Source organism: Myxine glutinosa, chromosome 10 (assembly GCF_964187855.1).
Source record: "Myxine glutinosa chromosome 10, kmMyxGlut1.1, whole genome shotgun sequence".
Classification (NCBI taxonomy): Eukaryota; Metazoa; Chordata; class Myxini; order Myxiniformes; family Myxinidae; genus Myxine; species Myxine glutinosa.
Window position 1 is genome coordinate 49,633,632 of NC_136270.1, and position 16,127 is coordinate 49,649,758.

General features: G+C 44.2%; 1 protein-coding gene across 3 annotated transcripts; it reads right to left on the bottom strand.

The window, feature by feature from the left end:
- Nucleotides 1–7,964: 7,964 nt before the first annotated feature.
- Nucleotides 7,965–15,899, bottom strand: LOC137434516 (P3 protein). Of its 3 annotated transcripts, none has more exons than XM_078785623.1 (4): nucleotides 15,757–15,899; nucleotides 11,222–11,503; nucleotides 9,888–11,073; nucleotides 7,965–8,961 (listed from the first exon to the last, which is right to left on the bottom strand). In XM_078785623.1, exons 2-3 carry the CDS (start codon nucleotides 11,421–11,423, stop codon nucleotides 9,986–9,988), a joined length of 1,290 nt encoding a protein of 429 aa, XP_078641749.1. In that variant the 5' UTR covers nucleotides 11,424–11,503; nucleotides 15,757–15,899; the 3' UTR covers nucleotides 7,965–8,961; nucleotides 9,888–9,985. The 3 variants fall into 3 exon arrangements, with proteins under 3 accessions (XP_078641749.1, XP_078641750.1, XP_078641748.1); XM_078785624.1 differs by lacking the exon at nucleotides 15,757–15,899 and adding an exon at nucleotides 14,959–15,168; XM_078785622.1 differs by lacking the exon at nucleotides 15,757–15,899 and having other exon boundaries at nucleotides 9,888–11,444.
- Nucleotides 15,900–16,127: the final 228 nt, after the last annotated feature.

Below are 16,127 nucleotides of genomic sequence, written 5' to 3' on the forward strand. Positions count from 1 at the left end.
ACCAGACAAACAAAATATATAAAAAGAGGGAGCGGAAGACAAGATGGGGAGAGAAGGGGAAGCACACAACCACAACATTTGAGAGCAGGGAGAAGTGTGGGAGGGAGAGGGCTTGGGGGCAGGAGGCGTGGGAAGGGGAGGGGGGGGGGGGGAGAGGTATAAAACACAAGGGGACCGAAATTAGCGGGGGTAGAAAAGATCAAGGTTTTGGATGGGGGAGGATAAGAGATGGTGGTGAACAGCTGTTTTAAAGACCTGGAGGGTGGAGTGGGATTGAAGAGAGTGAGGGAGTTTGTTCCAGAGGTGGGAGAAAAGAGGAATGAAGGAGTGAAGGTGAGCAGAAATTCCCTCAAAGTTGAGGAAATCCTTAGGAGCCGTTGCTATGCTAGGCAACCAATCAGATTAGGGATAGGAAGAGATGTCCGAAAGCAAGAACACGTAATGGACACGGAATTTAAAATGACAATTGTTGTATGTGACGAGGGGAACATGTGCTCGTGAATGAAGGGGGGGGGGGGGGGGGGGATAAAATGATTCTTCTGTAAAATTCTTAGATTTGCATTTTATTATTTCCACCACCGAAGGTGGGGGAAGTTTATGGCCTGGTTGCAGAAAGCATCCTTAAGGAAAAGAAAAAAAAAGAGGATTTCTTTAACTTTTCCCTTAAGGACACCCTTAAGGTTGAGGATGGTTGCATTTATAGTCCTTAAATTCTTCCTTATATCCTTCCTTAAAGTTAAAAGAGCATCCACCTCCCCCCAATCCTTAACCACGAACCTTTGAGTTTCCAAAAGTCGCTCTTCATGGAAATTGGTCATGAAGGCGACAATTATCGCAGCACGACGGCAGAGGCTAATAGAACAATACTTAAACAATTTTCACTCTTAAACGACATCCAGAATATTTTGTTGTTGTTTCACACACATATTTCTCTTTCATATTTTCACACTTTCACCATTCTCAAAAAGTTTTCAAACATTTCCTGCATATACAGTGCCTTCAGAAAGTATTCACACCCCTTGGCATTTTTTCACATTTTGCTGTGTTACAGCCTAAATAAAAAATGGGTTAAATTGAGATTTTTGGGCACTAAGCTACACACAATACCCCATAATGTCAAAGTGGTTAAAAAAAATTAATATTTACAAAATTATTAAAAATTAAATACAGAAATATCTCATTTACAGAAGTATTCAACCCCAAGTCAATACTTCATAGAAGCGCCTTTGGCAGCGATTACAGCTTTGAGTCTTCTTGATTAAGTCTGTATTGGCTTTGAACTCCTGGATTTGGAAAGCTTCTCCCATTCTTTCTTGCAGATTTGCTCAAGCTCTGTCAAGTTGGATGGGGAGCGTAGGTGAACAGCAATCTTAACGTCTTTCTACAGATTATCAATGGGATTCATGTCTAGGCTATTCATGTCCACTCTCCCATAAAGCCTATATTTGTGAAGTGCGACAGAGAATGTTGTCCTTCTGACAGGTTTCACAATTTCAGCCAAGTAACTTTGTATTTCTTTCTGTCAGAGTGGTCATTCGGTTTTTGTTCACCTCCCTGACCAAGGTCCTTCTTACTCGGTTGCTCAGACGGCCAGCTCCAGGAAGAGTCTGGGTAGTTGCATATGCTTTACATTTCCTAATGATGGAGCTCATTGTGCTCTTGGAAACTTCCAACACTCTAGAAATTGTTTTATACCCTTCCCCAGAAGTATGCCTTCTCACAATTATATCTCAGAATTGTAGGGACAGTTCCTTGGACTTAATGGTTGAGTTTCTGCTCTGCCATGCACTGTCAACTGTGGCACCTTGTTTGTATAGAAAGGTGTTTCTTTCTAAATCATATCCAATCTAATGAATTGGCCACAGGTGAACTCCACTCAAGTTGTAGAAGATCTCAAGGATGATCAAAGGAAATTGGATGCACCTGAGCTCAATTTGGAGTGTCATAGCAAAGGTTTGAATATATATTGATACAATACATTTCTGTATTCAATTTTTAATAATTTTATCAAAAATTCCAAAAAAAAAATTCCACTTTGACATTATAGGGTATTATATGCATCGATCAGTAACAAAAAAATCTCAATTTAATCCATTTTAAATACAGGCTGTAACATGACAAAATGTGAAAAAGGCAAGGGGTGTGAATACTTTCTGAAGGCAGTGTGTGTGTGTGTGTGTGTGTGTGTGTGTCTCATCCATAACTCCAAAATCATGAAAGCTATCAGCCCCAAACCTTGCCTGCATACTTCTCGAACTCCAAGGGAGTGTATGAATGAAAACTGAGAGTTTGGGTGTATTAAAACACCCTTTTAGAAGATGGTTAATGTGGTGCTCATAAAAAAGCCTTACCAAAATGGCGGTATGATGTCATCTTGGTCAGCCCTCTGTGACATTGCTGGGTTCCTAAGCTGCCACTGTTTCATACTATTGAAACATGCCTTGGCTTAGAAGCACTATCTACTCTCACAGACTAATTAAAGCATATCATCAAAATCTGGATTAGGATTTGAGGATCGGATCCCATACACTAAATAATTATCAAAATCTGGAGTGAAATCTGACAAAGTTTACCACATTAGTGATTCTCATAATGAAGTGTATATATTTTACTCAACTTTCAGGAAGGCTGTCCTTCCTCCTTCTCCATATTGCCAAGGCATTAAACCAAAGCATTATACTTTTTCTACTGTTCCAACAATTATATTGAGTGAAGAAAATATTGTTGCAATTTTGGGAAACCACTAAAAAGTAATGGCAACCACCATATAGGTCCCTTAGAATAGTTATTTCATAGCAGACCATTATCTTAGCCCTTCCCCTTATTTCGGGTTAGTATGTTGTTATGCGTTGGGGAAAGGGAAGGTAGGCCCTCCACTCATAAGGGATAATTATCAGGCAGATGCACCAAGATTGCATCCACAGTTTGATTTTAAAGTTTTGAAGGACAGAAGACAGACCAAAGACCATTGGGATATGCACCAATCAGGGTCTGAGTCCCTTCGGGGGAGCTTGTGGGGTGGAGTAACGGGCTCCACCAACCGGGAGCCAGGACACCCTCAAAGATCCCTCCCCCCACCCCCACCCTCGGCGAGCGCAGACAAAGGGAGATTCAACACGTTTTGTACTCTCTTGGCCCTGGACTTTGTTACCTCTGCACGTGTGCATGACTCTCCTCTTTTTTGCCGGGTTGATTCAGCACGTGTGCATCTGCTCTCGACCGAACTCTCTCACAGGCCTCTGTGCATTGTTCTCTCTCTCTGCCAGGTTTGACCAAGCATGTTCCTACAATTCTCTCTTGGGCCTGGACTTTGTCACTCAGCACACGTGCACTAGCTCTCTTGGCCTGGGTCTTTCTGACGTTTTCACTGAGCACGTGTACTCCTCTCTGCTGCCTGGATTATTGACCGAGCACGTGACTGCATTATTGACTCTCTTGGTTTTTAGACATTGTGGACCTAGCACATGCCTGCATTACTCTCTTTCACACTGGACCTTGTGGCTGAACACGTTTTATTGGCACTCCTCTTCACTTTGGACTTTGTTCATTCAGTACGTGTTCATTGTTCTCTGCTGGCTGCCGGACTCCCTCTCGGTGCACGTGTGCACGACCTTGCCTGCCCTTGTTCGTGCTGGGATTGCCATTACCTGCTCGTGCTGCTCGGTGGCGACACCGGGGCGGGGGCGTCATGAGGAGAGGCATCTGGAGCATCATAGCCCTTTGTGCTAGCAGGTTTCCAACGTTTGTTCGTTCCCCTACACCTCCCTCGTGAATGTGTGTTGGGCCCATGTGGTGTTTATGCGTTGTGATCGTAATAAGGCGTAGAATAAGCTAAGTTTCTGCTTCTCGTCCTTTTTCCATTCCTATTGAAAAATTACACTGTAAATATTTGTAAATAAATCAAATCGTTAAACATTTCCTTTCTCTCTGTCCGTGAAAGTCTTTTCCTCCACTGCTAGCACCCAGGTTAACAATCGGCTGCAACAAAATTAGTATTACTCCGGCAGTTACCAACGGTTTTTGCTCGGCCGTCTAAAGTGGTGTACCGCTGGAGGGAAGGTACGTTCCCCAATTGAAACCGTCACGTGGTACAGGTATCACACAAAGGTCCAATTGGCATTCGTAGTTGTTGGTTCGCAACCTGCCGGAGTATGAAGTTATTCGTGCACTGCAGCTTCAGGTCCGGTAAGTTCGGGAGGGAACGGAGGCTAACCCCTCATAGTAAACCAGAACCCCAGGCCGTAACAATATGAAGGAATGTGCCAAAAGTGTAACTTTATTTATTAAAATGAAAATAATTAACCAGTGGGAATTGAGTATAATGCAAATAATTAACCAGCAGGATTGATGGTGAGGCTTCCGCAATTGTGTCTGTATACTCCGTGGGTACATCTTAGAGTTAGGAAGGCAAAATAAATCAAATTAAAAATTGAATTCAAAGAATGTGGCCTTGCTCCTGCTATGCCTATAATCTATTTAATTGAATTATTTCCTTTAAAAAGTAGAGTACACACTTGTCAATGAACAAAGGCCTGTTTCAAGGTAAACCTTTTGTCCTTTGGGGTTGTCATTTTGATGTACTTTATATGCGTGTTTATGTTTTACCGCAATGGAATTTCTGAACAGGCCGTGTTGCCCCGGGTCCACTCATACGGAATTTTGTGTATGTGTGTGTGTCTCTGTGTGTGTTGTTGGTCGTTATCTCCAAATACATGTTTCAGAAGGTAGAATGGAGCCCACCCATGTCTCAGTATCCACTTTCTTGTGTGTGTGTGTGTACGCACAGACATTAAGCATAACACATCATTCTCTTTGCTAACCCCCCCACCTTCCCCCTCCCTTCTCTCTTTTTTTGTTTATCCACCCCCCCACCCCTCCTCTCTCTCCACCCTCACCCTCCCCCGTCTCTCCCCCACCCTTTACCCCTCCCTTCTCCCATCTCCCCTTCCCCTCCACCCACCCCTCTCCCCTTCACCCTCCCCTCCCTCCTTCCCCTCCACCCACCCCTCTCCCCATATTCCTGTCACAATGCAACCCTGTGTTATCCGGCAATTCCGGGAACCTTTGCTAGTTTGCAATAAAATGCACAATGAGAATCGAATAATTTTTACTCAAGAATATTTTTCTACTTCCTTCACCCACAAGCACGTGTTCCCCATGCGACACATAACAAGCATGCATGTAGCAATATAAGAAGCGTCATTTAAAATCACATGTTCCCCATGCAGCAATATAAGAAGCGTCATTTAAAATCATGTGTTCCCCATGCAACACATAACAAGCATGCATGTAGCAAAATAAGAAGCATCATTTAAAATCACGTGTTCCGCATGCAACACATAACAAGCATGCATGTAGCAAAATAAGAAGCGTCATTTAAAATCACGTGTTCCGCATGCAACACATAACAAGCATGCATGTAGCAAAATAAGAAGCGTCATTTAAAATCACGTGTTCCGCATGCAACACATAACAAGCATGCATGTAGCAAAATAAGAAGCGTCATTTAAAATCACGTGTTCCCCATGCAACATTATAACAAGCGTCATTTAAAATCACGTGTTCCCCATGCAACACATAACAAGCATGCATGTAGCAAAATAAGAAGCGTCATTTAAAATCACGTGTTCCCCATGCAACACATAACAAGCATGCATGTAGCAAAATAAGAAGCGTCATTTAAAATCACGTGTTCCCCATGCAACACATAACAAGCATGCATGTAGCAAAATAAGAAGCGTCATTTAAAATCACGTGTTCCCCATGCAACACATAACAAGCATGCATGTAGCAAAATAAGAAGCGTCATTTAAAATCACGTGTTCCCCATGCAACACATAACAAGCATGCATGTAGCAAAATAAGAAGCGTCATTTAAAATTATGTGTTCCCCATGCAACACATAACAAGCATGTATGTAGCAAAATAAGAAGCGTCATTTAAAATCACGTGTTCCCCATGCAACACATAACAAGCATGCATGTAGCAAAATAAGAAGCGTCATTTAAAATCACGTGTTCCCCATGCAACACATAACAAGCGTCATTTAAAATCACGTGTTCCCCATGCAACACATAACAAGCATGCATGTAGCAAAATAAGAAGCGTCATTTAAAATCACGTGTTCCCCATGCAACACATAACAAGCGTCATTTAAAATCACGTGTTCCCCATGCAACATTATAAGAAGCGTCATTTGAAATCACGTGTTCCCCATGAAACACATAACAAGCATCATTAAAATCACGGGAAATCACCACCACCACCCTGGGGAAAATGTGGCGTACTCCCTCTCCCACACTGGTGGTACATCACTCCACCAGGATCTGGACACAGAGGACTCAAATTAATACACTTGTTGCCAAAGTACCTTTTAATCTTTGGAAAAAGGCAACACGATGAAGTCACTCACAAAAAAACACATTCTTTTATAACAAAAAAATGGGAAGTTAAAGTTTTACCTCTGATGGGAATTCAGCAGAGCAAGGAGCTCACCTCAGAGGAGAGGTATCTCGACGGGCCAGCACAGTTCTCACACAAGTCTTGCGGTTTTGGGCTCGAAGGTGCGGAGAGGGAGATTATGGGGGACTCGGGTTCGCCGTTGGGATTTGGTGAGACCGGGTGATGACGAGGCCACGCATACAAACCACCACAGTATCATTTTGAATTTAATTTACCGATATCATCATCAGCCATGGTCATAAAAAAACCAAGTAGCCCATGTTCAACAGGAGGTCCAATTTGGTCTAAGTGTCAAGTTTGGTAGAAATTCAACCAGTGGTTTGGACGTGATTGGTGTTTCACACACCTACAAACACACAACCAGACAGACAATGACTTTTATTTATAAGATACTAGCTGAAGTATACCAGGTGGGTGTGGAGGTGAGTGGGAGAGAGTGGAAGGGGGAAGGTAAGGGGGAAGAAGAGGAAAGGGGAGGGAGAGGAAGGGGGGGGGGGGGGGGGAGAGGGGAAAGGGAGGAGAAAAATGTACCAATGCGAAGAATGCTTTAACCTCAGCATTGCCTCGGTAAAAAAAAAAAAAATTGTAGTACCCTCTGCACCACCACCAGGTGGCGCTACACAGTACACATTTACATGGGGAATTTACGCCCCCAGGCCGCCACACCTCTGCGCGAGGCCACGGCCACATAGCTTATGTTAGCCCTGACAACAAAGTTGTATTTGTACCCCGAGTATGGAGTTTGTAGCTTAAAATATGTGGCCGTGCATAGAACACATACAAACAAAGAGAGATTTCTGCCTTTTATCGGTTCTTCAAACCACTGCAACATTTCGGCAGCTACTTGCAATTCCGTTTGCGATTCATCATTCGATGGGCCTTACTTATCGTAGCGAACACCACTGAATGCTGAGTTTGGACGATTCGTGCATCTGTGCGTACAACACTAGAGGCTTCTCATCCTGTGAACTTTCTCGAAATCAATACGAGGCGAGAGGACTTTCTGCTGCAGAGTCAAAAAGGCCGTGTCGACAAATCGGACAAGCAACATGCTGCGGCTAAGGAGACTTTATTACAGCTTTTAGATACGCACAGCATCCCTTCCATGTTATCTCGTTTGATCCCTCCCAAACAGATGAGAACAAACACGAATTCCTATGAAAACGGAACATTGCTACTGGACAGTGCAGTATTACATGGTAGCATTGTACTGATAGTGCATTTTTGTGAATATACTGCAGAAGGCCTTAAATATTCGTGTTATAAACATTCATCTTACAAACCCAACACGAAGATTTCATATTCCAGTGTCGACAATGGCAATGGATTCCGTTAACCATGCTTAACTTGTGTTGCCATTACTGCTGTAGATGTTTATAATTCGATGCCTTCACATTTACCAGTCATGTTAAGTGTATATGTATGTATATATATGTATAAAATTATATTTCTTGAAATGACAAAATGCTTTCCATCAACCACCAAATTCCTGCTTGCACCCACGTGACTGCACTGTTTTTTGGTAAGTCCGCAACAATGCTGACTCTGGCAACTTATTTACCGTTAGGAAAATACAAAATAAAAACTCAACACACCAAAAAGTCATGTGGCCTCAATTAGGTCACAGGAATCAAACTGCAAAAAAAAAAAAAACAGTACTGAAAGCATAAAACGAAAAATAAATAAATACTTCATAAACAATTTTAAAAAACATCTTTCTTCCGTGAAGTTTTGCCTGTGTATTTCAAAATAAATAAATTTAAAAAAAACCACCTTTAGAGGCCATTTTCCCTGCAAAGCGGGGGTTGGCCTTTTTCGGGAACCGTGGTTGTTGTTGGTTTTTCGGTCCCCTTTTTGAAGCAATGTTTTACGGCCGGATGCCCTTCCTGACGCCAACCCTTTTTGCCGCCTTTAACGACAAACAGGGAATTACCAGTGAGCTGGTACTCAATTAGCCGACCTCGGAAGGATGGACAGGCTGAGTCAACCCCCCTGGCGTTAATTCAGCGATCGACCGGGATTCGAACCCAGGATCCTAGGATCCCAAGCCGGCACCCTAGCCACTAGCCCAACACCAGGGTTTTTAAATTTTTTAATTTTATGTTGGTTTTAATGTGCAATTTTTCCTTCCAACAATACCTTCAGTGAACTCTTTGTCTGTTCTGCATGACCCACATTTCATGTGAACATTTATTTGTGGAGAGAGGGCAGTGGAGGGCGAGTGAGGAAGAGAGTTTTTTATAAAGATAGCAACCCCACCTCCAGGACGAGGCTCAGGTCTATCATACCGGAGGAGGGAGTAACCTGGGAGAGATACTAAGGAATCATTTCATGTGAACATGTGAACAGTGAACATTTATTTCAAAATAAATAATGTACGAAAAAGTGCAAATGCTTTTCCAATTAACACCGATACGAAGAACCTGAAGAAAATGCAGGTGAGTCGAGGTGAGGTTCGTCCACAGGCAAATGATTCTGTGAGGGATAATTTCAAATAATCTATCTATAATTCCAGTAATCTCTGTGTGTCTGTCTGTGTGTCTGTGTGTCTGTGTGTCTGTGTGTCTGTGTGTCTGTGTGTCTGTGACCGCTGTTTCTCGACAACCACGGGTCCGATATACTTGAAACTTGCCAGGTATATTGCTGGGGACCCGAGGATGTGCCTTTTCAAGGTTTCATATTAATCGGACAAGTACTTACCGAGATATGTCCAAAAAACGCTTCAACCAATCAGAGAGCAGCGAGCTATCACGTGTGCCGAACGTGGCGATCGGACTCTGCCTCGGACGGCACATTTGACAGCGTATTCATTTATTTCACGTTGGAAAACTATGTTGCCGTTAAACTATGTTTTAAAACGAATTCAAACTGCGATTAAATTAAAACGATTCATCCTAACTGCGATTTGCGAACTTCCGGACAGTGACGACTGTCCGGCAGCACGCTTTCCGGCAGCCAATCACAGAACGCTTTGTTGCGTAGGCGTGGCCGATGTGAGACGAGCACGAGCGGAGCTGAGCGCGTTACGAGCTGACCGCCATTACGGTACGTAATTCGATTTCTTATGCGCATTATTTCTCCCAATTCATTCATCTCCCAATTTCTCCCAATTCAATTCGTATCACTAATAAAAACGAATTTGCGATTCATTCGCTTTCCTGCGCGTTTGTGCACGCGATGGCGATTGCTTTACCAAACTCCGGAAGCCGTTCGCTTTGGACCAAACCATTGCATGAGGGGGGGGTTCTGTGGTCGTTGCGAATGGACCAAACCATTCATGTAAATAGAGGGGGGGGGGGTTCTGTGGTCGTTACTGCCACGTGGTTTCAAAGTTTTTTTTTGTTGTTGTTGTTTGCACGCATGTTTTTTTGCACCCACGTACGGGCACGTCCTAGCTTATATATAGTACGGGCATGCCCTAGTACCAATAATATGAATAGTTGTTGCATCCTGAAAAGCTAATCGTTTTTTGAGATCAATACACAACTCACCGCCTCAAATAACAAGTGCATTAGCAAGGAAACTAAAGTCCATCCTTTCGCTTGCACAGCCGCCCGTGCAAGATGTAAGTGCCGAGAATGAGCCACATTTCACCCACGGTGCAGAGCGCCACAGCAAAAGGTGCGCAGGAGGCATGGTCTGCCTGGTCCTGCTCAAATGACAGTTGTAGCACCGCTAGTGCAAGGAAGCTGTTTTGTACACCGCATTCTATGGCGACCGAACGTGCCGCACCCTGATGCAATCCCACAAGTCTTGACCCTACGAACCCAAACAACAACCCAGAGAAAGGCACGAGTACTGCTGCGATGAAGATACGACCGTCACAGCCTGGAAGAATGTTTACGGCCACGTGTGTGGCGAGGTACACGCCACCGGCTAGGATGATCACGCTGATTGGGCGGATGACATCCAGAAGAGCCGCGGCAGTGTTGGGACAGCGATGTTTGATCAAAACGCCAAGTGAAACGGGCAGGAGGATGAAGAGCAGTGTGGAGAATATTTTCAAGAACGGTATGTGCAGCGAGTTATGTGCACCCAGGAGCCAATTGTAGAAAGCCGACGAGGCGGGCATTGCAACCATTGCAACTGCCGTCGACACAAGGGTCATCGCAATTGCTAGAGTGACGTCGCCATCAAGCAGAAGGCTGTACAGGTATCCTCCACCCCCTCCCGGACAGGAACACGCCACGACGAGACCGAGTGAAAGGTCAGTTGTAAAGTCCAGCACCCGAGAGAGGGCGAAACCGTACATCGGTGCAATGACAAACTGAAACGCCATAGCTAAAAGGACTGGTATAGGTCGGTGGGCAAGGCCACAGAGCACGTCAATCTTTAATTGACAGCCAAAAGCACATTTGTTGAAAAGTACAAAAGGAAGAAGAATATACAAAACAGGGTTGTCTGTGAAATGTGACGTGTTCAATACCCGAGCTTTTCCGCCACTTTTACCTGTTCCATTATTACTCAGACTAGTCTTGTTTCTGCAGTTGTTACCATCAGTTATGTGGTGGCTGTTCTTGTCCCTATTATTTTCGAGGTTGTTGTCAACTTCAGTCGGTACATGGATGGCCTCAGTGCTCGCATCGTCTTCAGTGCTCTTCTTTCCAGCGTCTGGAAATACATAAGCATTTGAGATCTCCGGGACGTCAGAGGCATGAAGGCGGCGACTCTTCCTCATAACCCAGAAACGTCCAATATCTGTGCCCAAAATTATTCTCGACAATTCACCTTCACGTTGATCATCCAAATATGTACTTACTTTGTGTTTCCGGTATTGCTCGATGCGGTAGCTCGACTCTAGTTCCCGATTCCACACTACGCTTTGCGAAGTGAGCGATCCCCACATTATTGACGTGCGGCGCTGCTTGCAACACCGATGCGAAACTTCCTGTTGGCTTTGCAGAAAAAACCATCAAAATATAGGTTGCTACAAAGGAGGAAGCCAGCACAGAGTCTGGCATGTCAACCAGTATTATATGCAGTTGGAGACTGTCTTTTTGCAATACTCTGCTGTTGTGTCGTCACTGGATCACTCGGAGGCCTAGGGATGAAAGGGAATGCAAAAAACATGTTTTGGTAAAGGAGAAAAATCAATTCCCTTCAGTTCTTCAAATGTCACTTCCTTATGCAATTATAGAACAAACTCAACCAAAATGGCTCCAAAAGCACCCAGATTTGTTAGAATTCAATATCTATCTATCTATAATTCCAGTAATCTCTGTGTGTATGTTTGTATGTTTGTATGTTTGTATGTATGTATGTATGTTTGTCTGTGACCGCTGTTTCTCGACAACTACCGGTCCGATATACTTGAAACTTGCCAGGTATATTGCTGGGGACCCGAGGATGTGCCTTTTCAAGGTTTGAAATTAATCGGACAAGTAGTTACCGAGCTATGGCGATTTAGCCGTTCGCCGTTCGCTTTGGCGTTGCGAATGGACCAAACCATTTCATGTAAATAGAGGGGGGGGGGGGGGGGGGTTCTGTGGTCGTTGCGAATGGACCAAACCATTTCATGTAAATAGAGGGGGGGGGATTGTCACCGTACTCGCAAGCCGTTCGCCGTTCGCTTTGGCGTTGCGAATGGACCAAACCATTTCATGTAAATAGAGGGGGGGGATATAATTTTAGATATATATATAGTACGGGCATATATATAGTACGGGCATGCCCTAGTATATATAAAGAACATATCAAAATCAGAATGAAGTCAGAATAAGAATGAATAATTTGCCTTGCGATATAAATGAAAACTAAGAACTTGTCTTGCTCGTAAAGACTGATAGAAAACAGAACCCACCCACCAATCTACCTGTGCTAGGCAAGAAGCCGACTCGACTTCCTGTCATGAGATGCTCGTCATTCTAAAAGCCTTGAAGTCAACCACCTCCAGGTAAGCATGATGGTAAGTTGCTGCAATAGCCCAAAGTGGGGAGCTATACTCCATGGTACTTCAGATATCGTCCATGTACAATGGATGCAATATGTCAAAATAGACTTGGTGACATCCTTTATCATGACCATCGTGACCAATGCCAATACCCACATCCACCCCCACCATGACCTCCTTTATCATGACCACCATTACCTATGACACCCACATTCACCCTCACCATGACCTCCTTTATCATGACCACCATTACCTATGACACCCACATTCACCCTCACCATGACCTCCTTTATCATGACCACCATTACCTATGACACCCACATTCACCCTCACCATGACCTCCTTTATCATGACCATCGTGACCAATGACAAAACCCATATCCACCCCCACCATGACCTCCTTTATCATGACCACCATGACCTCCTTTATCATGACCACCATGACCTATGACACCTACATTCACCCTCACCATGACCTCCTTTATCATGACCACCATGACCTATGACACCCACATTCACCCTCACCATGACCTCCTTTATCATGACCACCATGACCTCCTTTATCATGACCACCATGACCTATGATACCCACATTCACCCTCACCATGACCTCCTTTATCATGACCACCATGGCCTATGACACCCACATTCAACCTCACCATGACCTCCTTTATCATGACCACCATGACCTCCTTTATCATGACCACCATGACCTCCTTTATCATGACCATCGTGACCAATGCCAATACCCACATCTACCCCCACCATGACCTCCTTTATCATGACCACCATGACCTCCTTTATCATGACCACCATGACCTATGACACCCACATTCACCCTCACCATGACCTCCTTTATCATGACCACCATGACCTATGACACCCACATTCACCCTCACCATGACCTCCTTTATCATGACCACCATGACCTCCTTTATCATGACCACCATGACCTCCTTTATCATGACCACCATGACCTATGACACCCACATTCACCCTCACCATGACCTCCTTTATCATGACCACCATGACCTCCTTTATCATGACCACCATGACCTCCTTTATCATGACCATCATGACCAATGCCAATACCCACATCCACCCCCACCATGACCTCCTTTATCATGACCACCATGACCTATGACACCCACATTCACCCTCACCATGACCTCCTTTATCATGACCACCATGACCTCCTTTATCATGACCACCATGACCTCCTTTATCATGACCACCATGACCTATGACACCCACATTCACTCTCACCATGACCTCCTTTATCATGACCACCATGACCTATGACACCCACATTCACCCTCACCATGACCTCCTTTATCATGACCACCATGACCTCCTTTATCATGACCACCATGACCTCCTTTATCATGACCACCATGACCTATGACACCCACATTCACCCTCACCATGACCTCCTTTATCATGACCACCATGACCTCCTTTATCATGACCACCATGACCTCCTTTATCATGACCATCATGACCAATGCCAATACCCACATCCACCCCCACCATGACCTCCTTTATCATGACCACCATGACCTATGACACCCACATTCACCCTCACCATGACCTCCTTTATCATGACCACCATGACCTCCTTTATCATGACCACCATGACCTCCTTTATCATGACCATCATGACCAATGCCAATACCCACATCCACCCCCACCATGACCTCCTTTATCATGACCACCATGACCTCCTTTATCATGACCACCATGACCTATGACACCCACATTCACCCTCACCATGACCTCCTTTATCATGACCACCATGACCTCCTTTATCATGACCATCATGACCAATGCCAATACCCACATCCACCCCCACCATGACCTCCTTTATCATGACCACCATGACCTCCTTTATCATGACCACCATGACCTATGACACCCACATTCACTCTCACCATGACCTCCTTTATCATGACCACCATGACCTCCTTTATCATGACCACCATGACCTCCTTTATCATGACCATCATGACCAATGCCAATACCCACATGCACCCCCACCATGACCTCATTTATCATGACCACCATGACCTCCTTTATCATGACCACCATGACCTATGCCAATACCCACATCCACAACCACCATGACAAACGCACCAACATCTCGGACATATTTACCCAATAAGCCACTTCCATGACAGGTACACTGTATCTCACGATGAGCCACACACCGAGCCTTGACATGATCAAATGGATCGTCAAACAAGCCTTTCAATGACCTATTTAAACACTTGTCAGTTACATTCGTTTGACAAAGTTCCTCACAGTATGAAAGGAAGTGCAATGGAGTACGCTTCACCACCACGGTGAAGCCATACCTCCTGAATCACAGGTAACCCCACAAGCCTGACTGTTCACACAGGTGTGTATGACACATTTTAGGGACAGGTCGAGGAATTCCGAGTCTGATCTGTGATGTACCATACTCTGCTCCAGAGCGTCGGTACTGCCGAATCAGTTTATTGGCAAACTGGGTTGTTTGCCATTGCCTTCCCAGCAATCAGTCATGGCGGGAATTTGGAATTTGCACATGGTGCTGGTGATAAATCTACATCCAGGTGCACACATACCTGTTTACACCGGCACTCCAAATGTAAATGACTCGGCTCCACGGCACTCATTTATAGAGAGCTTCGTAAGCGAACCTCTTGGCAATTGCATGTATATGTAAATCCATCCAAAATTTCACTGACATTCCCCATTCCCTTGGGAACAAAATTTCATGTTGTCATTTCAAATGTCCCTTCCATGATCCGCCATCTTGCTCACGTGAAGAACGTGACGTATTTCCGTTTTATTTTTCTACTTCCGGCTTTCTTCAAATTAAGGCTTAATTTCCGTTACGCAATGACAGGAAACAATCCTGAATACACTTTAACTACCTTTAGAGTCGACACCACCACGTAGCTCACATCTCTCAACTAAACAATATAAAAAAGCGATCCTTATTTTGCGAGGGCTGCGTACTCGATCGACTGACCATTGTCGACGAAGCTCTCACTCTACGCGATGCGTATTTTCATATTAAAAGTATACTTCATATTATTTTCAGGAGGTGCTCTACTTATAAGATGCAGCACCCCCGTGCGAACACTCCACCCAATTGAAATGCGATCAAATCCCGACGCGGTAGCTATAAAAGCCCCAAATAAAGCCAGCATCGCAGCATCGCTGCTTCTGATCTCTCCTGTCGTTTATTATTCCCACGATCTGGGATTCTGGGAATGAAGGAATATTATCGAAGAAAACCCCTCCCCCATCCCGCCTCTCCCCTAGGCCTAACCCACCTCTGCTCCCCTCACAAAACGCCCGCACCTTGAACGGATTGTTTATTTAATTAGACAGCTTCGATCCGGCAAAAATACTACCTGACGAAACGGTGGCCACCAATGAAGTATCACAGAGAGAGCAAAAAAAAGGAAGTACAATATTCGAAATTCGAATCGAGAAACGTTGAACCGGGATATACAATATACATCCTCTTTTTTTCTTTACTTCAGTTCCTTTTTTCCCTCCTTGGATTTGTTTTTATTGTTGTTGTTATTTTTGTGGTGCACCTGATATCGACGACAACATATAGTCACATATAAACGCAAAAAACAAATGTAGGAGAAAACAAGAGATTATTTTGAAGAAATCGATGAAATAAAAGTTCAGATTGAAATTGAAGGAGGAAAATAACCTCCTTTTGGCTTCTATAGTTTTTCCGTTTCTCAAAAGCACATGAAAATATAAGCAC